Below are 10210 nucleotides of genomic sequence, written 5' to 3' on the forward strand. Positions count from 1 at the left end.
GGAATCCTCTAGTAGTTAATTCAATTTGTTTGTGTGCACTTGCCGGTGCCATAATTATGGCATACTGATATAATGGCAAGGCTGAGAGGAGTGCTTTGATTAATATTGACCTGCCTGCTAGATTTAGCCACGTCATTCCCCAACTTTGGATTTTCCCCCTCATTTTTTCTATTTGTTTGTTCCAAAATTCTGCCTTGACCACTTCTTTTGCCAATGGTAATCCGAGATATGTAAAATGACTCCATTTTAATTGAACCAGGATTTCCATTATTTGTGAGATCCTCTTCATTATGTTAATTGGCACATTCCAGGTATAGATTCTGCATTTCTTATTGTTTAAGAAGCCTCCTGAAGCATCAAGGAAATCGTCTAGAAATTTTTTAAACCGCCTAGCTAATATGCTAGAGGTTCCCCCAATAAGAAGAGTGTCATCAGCAAAGAGCGAGTGGTTTATTTCTTTGACCCCTCTAGCGATTCTAATACCTGTAATTTTCCTTTTTTCTCTTTGATTTTCTAGCTGAATACTCAATGTTTCAACCATTATGATGTAGAGGAAAGGGAAAAGCGGGCATCTTTGCCTCAGACCTCTTGTGCTTCGGAAATAACTACTTGGCCTCCCATTGATCAATGGTGCTATCCAGGGAGTGGAGATGCATGCCATAACAATATCTATGAACTTGGAAGAAATGCCGAACTTTTGAAGGACAACCATAAGAAAATTATGATTTACTCTGTCGAAAGCATTGGCCATATCCAGCTTTATGACCATGCCCTTTTCCTTTCTTTGTATACTACTGTGAATGGCCTCCTGCACTATAATTACATTGTTTGTAATCTGTCTTTTTTGAACAAAGCCACCTTGGTTTTCTGAGATGATGCAAGGCAGAATTCTTTTCAGTCTATTAGCCAAGATTTTCGTGATAATTTTGTAAGAAGAGTTGCATAGAGAGATTGGCCTGAATCTATCAAAAGAGATAGGATTTGATTCTTTAGGAATGAGAGCCAAGTGTGAAGCTTTGTATTTTCTCCCACTTTATTTTTCTTGAAAACATTTTTGATCATTCTCACTAAATCTTTTTTTATTGTTCCCCAATGATTCTTGTAGAAGGCAATTGTGAAACCGTCCAGCCCTAGTGCTTTTTCCGAGTGCATGCTCCATATTGCTTCTTTTATTTTCTCCTCTGTGACCTCTTTCTCTAGATCTCTGTTTTGCTATTCGCTGCTTTTACTACTGATTTGCCAAAGAAAATCTGCATTGTCCACTTGCTGATCCCCTACGGAGAGGAGGAATTTATAGTAGTTATGTGTTGCTTTTTTAATTTTTTCCATTCCCCTTATTTCCTGCCCTTCCACTTGTATTTTTTCGATTTGATTGCCTGCTCTTCTTATTTTTAAATTGTTGTGAAAAAAGCGGTGTTTTTATCCCCCGCTTTTAGCCATAAACATCTTGACTTTTTCCTACTTTCCTCCTCCTCTTGCCTGTTTTGCTTGTATAGATCCAAGAATATTTCTTTTTCATGTGCATGCTCTTGCTCGCTATCTTGCTTATTTTCTTTTACCTTGCTCATTTTTTCAAGTTTCTCTTGTAGTTCTATTTTTTTATTTTTTTCCTTGAGAGCATTTTCTCTTGCCCATGCTTTTAGTTGAAATCTTAAATTTTTCAGCTTAGTTTCCCATACATAATGGGGAGAGCCTATTACAGTGTTTTTCCAACTTTCCATTATTAGCTTCTCGAAATCTTCCTTGCTATCCCACATTTTGTTGTATTTGAAAGGAATTGGCCCTTAATTCTCCAGCCTATCCAAGATCAACACAACAAGCTTATGGTCAGAAGCTGAAGCGTGCACAATTTTGCTTTTCACTGTGGAAAAGGCTGATGCTATATTTTCTTGAATCAGGATTCTATCTAATATTTCCTTTACGTTGTGTGCACCTGTTCTTTTATTGATCCAAGTAAATTTTTCATTACTTGGAGGTATATCAAGTAAATTGTGCTCTTCTATGAGTTCATCCAGCGCTGCTCTTGAGGGATCACTGAAATAGTTGCCTCCCAGCTTCTCATCTATAATTTTAATCAAATTTAGGTCCCCTCCTATAATTAATTTACCTCTTTGCCCTTCTTGAACTTCTTCTTTCACTGATTTCCAGCATTGAGCTTTATCTCTATAGTGGTTTGGAGAGTATATATTTATGAAGCTAAACTCTTCGTTTGTACTCTTATTTTTTAGATTTGTTCTTACCCAATAATTATTGAGTTTTTGGTTGGCAAGTTCCCATTTCCATTTGTTCCACAATGTACATGTACCGCATGAGGCTCCATTAGGGTCTATGGTTGTTCCTTCAAAAAAAAAAAGTGTTTTGATCATTTTTTGAACTTCTTGATTGCTGACTTTGGTCTCTTGGATCATAAGAAAATCTGGTTGTTCCTGTTTTATTATGCCCCGAACTGCATTGATTTTAAAAGTGGATCCCAGACCCCTGCTATTCCAAGAGACCGTAATCATTATTTACTGAATTTGTGGTGAGTCCCTCCCTTTTCCTTTTGCTGATTTTTTTCTCCACTTCCCTTCTGTTTGCCAAGAAAGAAGTCCATTGGCTGTTGAGTGCCTATGGCCATTTCCTTTGTTGCTGCCTCATCCCTTATTTCTTTGTTGGATTTCCTTCTTACTTTTTTAGGCTGATCCCATGCTTGGTTGTTTTCTTTTGCTTTGTTTCTTGTTTGTATTCGGTCGACTGTGGGTGGAGGGGAGGATGGGCTCTATGTGGGGGATGATATAATGGCTAGTGCATTAGCTTGGGAAGGAGAACGAGGGGATGGAAAGTCTTCTCCTAGAAGCTCGAATGGGTTTGAGGAAGGGTTTGCTGGAGGGGCCGTATTTATTGGGGGAATAGAGGTTGTTGCATTGGTTTCATGGGGCTAGGAGGAGTTCGGTGCAGCTTGTTTATTATGGGGTTTCTTTCTTTTTACTTGTTCCCAAGTATCTTCTTGAGCTTCAACATTCTCAAAATTCTCTACTTCTTTTAGTTTACTACATCTATTTGCAAAATGACCGTATTCATGGCATACCTTGCATTTGAATGGGATTTGTTCGTAGTCCAGCTATTGGATGTGTGTCCATTGGTCCACCTTGATTTTTATAGCCTCCGGTAGCCCTTTTCCCAGATCTACTTCCACGCAAATTCTAGCACAAGCATGCATATTGTCTTTTGGTTCACATCTGCCTATGTACTTTCCTATCGCATTTCCGATTGCTTTCACCGACTCATCACCCAACAGTGAAGGGGAAGATGAGGAAACCTAACCCAAACCGGAACAATGCTTGGGATATCCATCTCTGGATCAAAATCTAGTGACCATCTATTCAGATATAAGCCTCTTGAGTCCATAAAATAGGGTCCATTTCTGAATATTAAGTTCCTATCTTCCTTAGTTTCAAATAAGAATGTAAAATATCCCCTTCCACAGAAACGTATGGCTATTTTTCCTTGTATATTTGCACTCTAGTTTCTCTCTACCCATTTTTGGATTGCTCTGGGAAAAGGCCACAACCCTGTAAATTGTCCCACCAAACCATGTTCATCTAAAGAGATAGCAGCTTTTCTGGGGAGTGTTGGAGGTAATGAGATCTCTGGTACGTCTACTAACTTCTTCACAAATTTACTAGTGGTTGGCCTGGCTTTTGGAGCTCTATTTTTTGCTCTTAAAGATGTAAATGTTGTTTCTTGATCATCAATCCCTTGATGGGAGGAAGAATACCTCCTTGCTAAAAGGGGCATGGTGTGGAAGAACTCAGCAGCAGGAGGCTGCCAAGGAAAGAAAAGAGAACGGAAAGCTGCGCAGGAAGAGGGTACGCATCAGTTCAGAGGCCGAGACCGAGCTCTGGGGAGCTCAGCAGCAAGAGGCTGTCAAGTGGAGGTGCTGCAGGAGGCAGCGATGGCTGCTAGGTCAGGCTTCTTGCGCGTGCGAGGTATAAGCCCATACTAAATATCGTTAACTAGGCTAGAAAACCAGAATTGAGTCCTCCCTCGTTACAAACGTCATGATCACAAGTAACAAATAGAATAGAGCACTAACAACTGCGCAAAAATGATATTAGATTTACATCCTTGCAAATCAAAATCACATCATATTGAGCAGGTACTGATTTATATCTGACGATATTCCTTGCTGAATAGTAAATATCATTGTGCTTGTAAAACCACTGAACTCCAATATAGCACTTTGAAGGTTCTTCCCAAAAAACAACCAATATTGTTTTGAAGAGACATTTTTCAAGCAACTGGCCAGAATAGACTAAAATGTTTGAACCATTATGGTAAAGACATCTGTTACCCAATTTATATTCCAAAATCTTTCCACATGCAAGAGAGCAATTCTCTATTTGTTTGTTATGGGCTGCACCTGTCATTTTTCCACAACATTAACCAATTCATACTCTACTAGCAACAGATTATTCTCTTCTTTAACTTTGAAGTCAGCATCTTCAGTAACTTCAACTCTTCCCCACTTGTCAACTGCCAGCCTCATTGAGCCCCTGAACATATCAATTTTTGCATTGCGTAGAATTACAGCTGAGCCAGCCTTCATCAAGTCCACTAAAGGTAACAAAAAAGTTATAATGTTAGAATGATCATAGCAAACTACATGTGTATAAATTTATTTCAATTTTTCATACCTTCCTCAAACGAACATCTAAACTCTTGTATCCTTTCAAATTGCTAATAATCTAAGAGACAAAAACACATGGCAATATGTTATACACTGAAATTAAACAACAATAAATAACAATATTGAGATCGTGAAACTGAAGACTTCCAAATGTATTTCAGCTGGATCAGAGTCCTGAAATGACAATCCATTTGATCTATCAAATGCGGCCTACTGTCATCATTTGACTAATTAAATGATTAACCCATCCCTGTGTGTGGAAAAACCCATCACTCCCTTTCCAAAATTATGGTCCACGGGTGAAAGGTATCGTAGGTGCCGAATGTAACAACATAGGATAACTAATGATAAGACTTATGGAGGTGTGAATGATAGCATGAAGAACATTGGATTGGATATGTGTTGTTAAGGACACAGAGATAACGTAACAGAATTATAAGAGAAACTGGACAATCTGCTTATCTTCTGTAACCAATGGAAGAGAAGACCACAAGACAAAAGATGACTTCAATACTTACAACAGCTAGCTCTAGAATTTGGTCCATGTTAGGAGGAGCAAGAGGCAATAATAATGTTACAACACAAGCCATGATCATTGTCATTGCATGTAGACAAGGTATGGAACACACCTCCAGATCTCACTTATCTCTAACACTGGTAGAAACCAATAAGTAAAACCTATGACTATTTTCCAATACCGTCATAATGATAATTTGCTACAGTCATTGTGGTGAGAGAGCCAATGTTGCATTAAGATCATTATAGTTCCCAAATTGGCTAATGAACCTCGAGGAGAATCTGGAACACTTACTGTGACACAAAAAAGGTAAAATAACTATGAACATCTGCATTAGGCCAAGATTTGTGAGGCCCTCCCCTGGAGAAATGTCAGAAGTTTTGTTGCATTATGTTATGAATCAACTGTAATCTGAATTTGTAGTCTGAAATGTAACTGGGTATCTGACATAAAACTCCTATCAATTGAGGCTATGATATCACTGTTACGAGCCAACCAGATTTCTACTATTATATCAGAAATCTGAAACCACGAACTCAATATGTAAAGCAACAGAAACCCAAAATTTGAAACTAACAAGGCCATAACTGCCCAAAAATCTTCACCGGTTTTTGGAGGGATAATAGGCACATAAATGAACAACAGGAACAACAAGAAAATACCAGTGAATTTCAATCAGAACTGAATAGACTTTCAAGGGAATAACCAAATCTAGATAGGAAATAGTTTTAGCTGAACATTATTAACCCCAAAAATATGTATGTTGAATAGAAACTCTCCTGTGAAAGTATGCCAATTCCCAAGCAGAATGGAGATGCTTGAAGAATCCATGAAAAGAGGACTTCCTTATAATTGATGCTTATATGAATGGATTTAATAATTCAATAAACACTAAATATAAGTAGAATTGAAAGGATCTCATGGATGATAGATACATTAATATAAACATGCACAACATCAATTAATGTGAATTTCGGTGTTAATTAAGCAGGCATGTATTAATAACTCTTTATGGTAAGAAAAGAGAAGAAGCACCCATGTAATTAATTGTAAGTATCAGAACATAGTATTGGGGTTAAATTGGAGGAATTGTTGTCTGACACTACCCCTAATCCCAGCAGAGTGCCAGACTGTGAAAACCCCAAATGTTAGGTTTTGAGAGTTTCAAAAACAAATTATTACGTAGATGATTTCTGTTTAAAATGTCCAGCTCGAGAACCAACACATCTCTCTACCATAAATTTCATATATTAGCAATATTTCGAGCATAAAGCTGAAAAGAAGCATACCTTGATCATTCCTGGTTGTAAAAACAATAACACCAGTTTCATCACCAACCAAGCACTTTGCAATACGCATTTGACGAACCTGAGAACCATCCGACCAGCCCTTTTGTAAAACCATCTTCGCAGTGACAACCTTCACAGTCAAAGTATGACCACTAGTGCCTGGTCGCAGCTGGTCAACTTTAGTGAATACAGGTTTTCTCATCCCTGGCTTTGACTCTACCATAGCTGACAATATTTCTCAATGATTACCTACCATCAAGTTGTAGAACATTAAAATTATGCGACTGAGCCTAAGCAATATCTATCGAACAAAAAACCACTACACTACACTGATATAGTTGTGGTAGCATTCAAAAGATCGAACCATGGATATAAATGTGATGTGCAATTAGCCTTGAATTTGACATGCAAACTTAAATTGGAAGCACCAAAAAAAGTGGATTTACTCGCAACAAGCTCCTTTTAGGAAGGAATAGGGAATGACTATGATCATTCAAGAAAAAGAAAAAAAAAAGCCTTGAGATCCTATATGAAGTGGTTATGCATTAACTCAAGGTAACTCTTGTACTGTTACAACATTGATCCAAACTAATTAACATACAATAACATGGTTGACATAAATGGAAAACAGAACACGTTACTTTAATTCCTATTGGAAGATATAACCCATCAAAGGAACCACTTTGTCGCCTGGGACTTTGCACGACCTCGTCCCTTCGTGACCCAGTTAGTTCAGGTGAGAAGACTAAGGGAGATCAACAAGTGGAGCCCTGTCATACAACTTAGTATTCCATCGATCCCATAAATATGCACAACAAATTAGAGTTAATATGGGCTCTAAAAACCCATTACACAAATTAGAGTTAATATCATTCACAATCCACATGCAAAATTAAAGCTGAGATCCATTATAACCCATACAGACCTAGGGTTAAGGATTTTCATAACCCTTTCGAAAACGGGGTTCAGTTAAAAACAAACATTAACGCAGAAACTGACATCATTCATTTCGCAGTATGGATCTAGTCTTGTCACGGCTTCACAACTTAAAACCCCCAACTTGTTTACCCTAAAACGAAAAAAAATAAAAGACAAAAGAACCATTAACATCCATATATAGCTTTACAATGGAGCCAGTAATTTATACCCAAAATGTGTCCCAATCCAAAAAAGGGGAGTCAGTTCTATTTTACATATGAGGGTGGCTTTTAATTCTGTTGATAGTAGATTATTATTATTCTTATTCAAGATATAGTAGATTTTCCATTCGGATAGTAGGATTATCTTTCAGATAGTATAATTTTCATTCTTCATGGAGGAGATCATAATAACAAACCTTGAGTCTGAGAAGTAAACGACTCTGAAGCACGAGAATTCAGATTAGGATGTGATGAAATATCCTACATGTCACGTTAATGATTATTCTATGGGTGGTGGAATTATCTAGTGAAAACATAAATTGAATACCATGGACTTGTGTAAGGCTTACTGTGATAGTTGTTTTAATGATCTTAAATTAAATGAGAAGATCAATTCGTAGAGAATTTGGGATTTTAATGGAATCTTATAAAAGACCAGTGAAAATATTAGAATACACTTTTACCATTATTCTAGTGTTGAATAAAAATGCCATCAAAAATAATGTGTCTCTAGTTTTGGATAAAAGGACCCTCAACTTTCTTCGCAACTTTTGTGGTTACTGGCCACTTGTGAAAGGAGAAGGCATCTTTTGAGATGCGGTGCCATTTAGAGGGGAAATACTAATAGCAACAAGGCAAAGGCAATTATTCCATTCGTTTATTCATTTCTCATTTGTCTGGTCATATTGTGAGCTGCAATATATATCATGAAATTGTTTTAGTACTAGTAAACAATGATTAAATATATAATTTGAACCTTTGACATTTAGAGGACATTTCTCTCAATAAGTATGAAAATCATGCTGGAAACAATTTTTGAAGTTTGGAGTCTTTTATTTTTTAAGTTAACTAATTGGTTTGGAAGATGAAAAACCAACAACTTGGAAGAGTGGGACTTTTATATTCACTGAGGTATTAAAGAAATTATATGCTTGAAACTTATACTAGCGCCTTCTAGTGGAATTGATAGTGCACTAATCCGTTGTTTGCCAATATTTTGGTTCTGATACCACCTTATAGCATATTCGAGTTCGAATGCTATTTTCCATGGTGGACAGTTGAATCCATTTCAACTCTAACTGTTATCAAGGGGTTTCACAAGGTTGTCACATGAGCATCTGTGATGCCCATTTTGACTTAGATAGCTACCCATACTAAGGCTCTATTTTGAAGTTTCGTGTTATTATTTATGAACATTATGTAATATTGATGCATTTGGTTGGACACGTGAAACTACTTAGGTTTGATTTTGATGATGAAAACGTTTGATGTATGACCTAATGTATGACGTACTTGGTGATGATTTATCTAGTGCATGACTTATCAGAGCTATAGTTGCTTCATGTATGGTTAAGTGGATATGATTTATCTAAGTAACGTAATGAAATTATGATTTGTTTCCAATATGAACTACAAAATTGACACGTGGATACTAGACTTAACAATGTGATGATTATACGTCTTGTTGTGATATAAATGCATGAATGAGAGCTAACCCACAGGGGGGAAGAACTATATGATAGCTGAGATCTACTCTTCCATTGAAGGAAGGTCGAGACATCCCATGGGGAAGGTATAATGTACATGATTCTACTACATTTGGTATCTACTTGATATGCACTCTTATGGCACGAGTAAAATGCAAATGACAGGTGGAAAGACGACCTGACTGGATTATTCGACGACAAGTCCAACCAACTCTGTAGTGTGGTCCATGTTAGGGCATTGACCCTAGTTGTAAGGAGGGGTGAAGGCATTTCTCATCGTGTATCCTCCGAAACCTGGAATCGTGGGAGGGCAGTGGTGGACACGCTCCCCTAGACGTGTGATGACGATTGCCAGTTGCCTGCTGGGGAAGTTAGGTCGATATAGTCGACGCTTCCACCATGTTGGTTTTATCAGTGGTTAGTATGGCCATTGCCACTGATAAAGCAGCAGAGGATGGATAGGGTGGGAACGAAAGTAGGTCAGGATGGATAGGAGGATATAGATCAGTTGGAGACTCTTGATGGGAAGTAATTTCATTGTCTGACTTATCAAATTTTACCGCTATAACTCTCTCTGGTTTGCTATGCTTTCAAACTCCTCCTATCTTTTCATTCTAACTTCGGGACAAATTTTTCTGAAGGAGGGTGTATGTAATGCCCCACTTAAACCTTATCATGCAAATTTTATTAATGTTTACATTACCTAAAAATATTGAGAAATATTGGTGAATACCTTCATTTTGGAAACTATAAATTTATTTACTAATATAAAATTCATTATTTCTATTTTATTCAAATTCCCAACTTGCCTTCTCAAATTGAATCTTAGGTAGGATATGGTCTCCTTCCATTATTTCAAATTATATATATATATATATATATATATATATATATATATTCATCTCACATTCCCAAATGTACTCTCACATTTACTTAGGAAAAGACATGGTCCTCTCCATTTAATTACATCTCACATTCCCAAATGTACTCTCACATTTATTTAAGAGAAGACATGGTCCTCTCCATTTAATTACATCTCACATTCCCAAATGTACTCTCACATTTACTTGGGAGAAGACATGTTCCTCTCCATTTAATTACCAATATAT

General features: G+C 37.1%; 1 protein-coding gene across 1 annotated transcript; it reads right to left on the reverse strand.

Moving 5' to 3' along the window:
• Positions 1-4242: 4242 nt before the first annotated feature.
• On the reverse strand, positions 4243-6729 carry LOC149221882 (uncharacterized protein At4g28440-like). The gene is made up of 2 exons (XM_089383052.1): positions 6476-6729; positions 4243-4596 (listed from the first exon to the last, which is right to left on the reverse strand). Exons 1-2 carry the CDS (start codon positions 6696-6698, stop codon positions 4406-4408), a joined length of 414 nt encoding a protein of 137 aa, XP_089239178.1. The 5' UTR covers positions 6699-6729; the 3' UTR covers positions 4243-4405.
• Between the last annotated feature and the right edge of the window lie 3481 nt (positions 6730-10210).

Source organism: Pinus tabuliformis, chromosome Q (assembly GCF_031772625.1).
Source record: "Pinus tabuliformis cultivar Carrire ecotype Pingquan chromosome Q, CPIR1, whole genome shotgun sequence".
In the NCBI taxonomy this organism is placed as follows: domain Eukaryota; kingdom Viridiplantae; phylum Streptophyta; class Pinopsida; order Pinales; family Pinaceae; genus Pinus; species Pinus tabuliformis.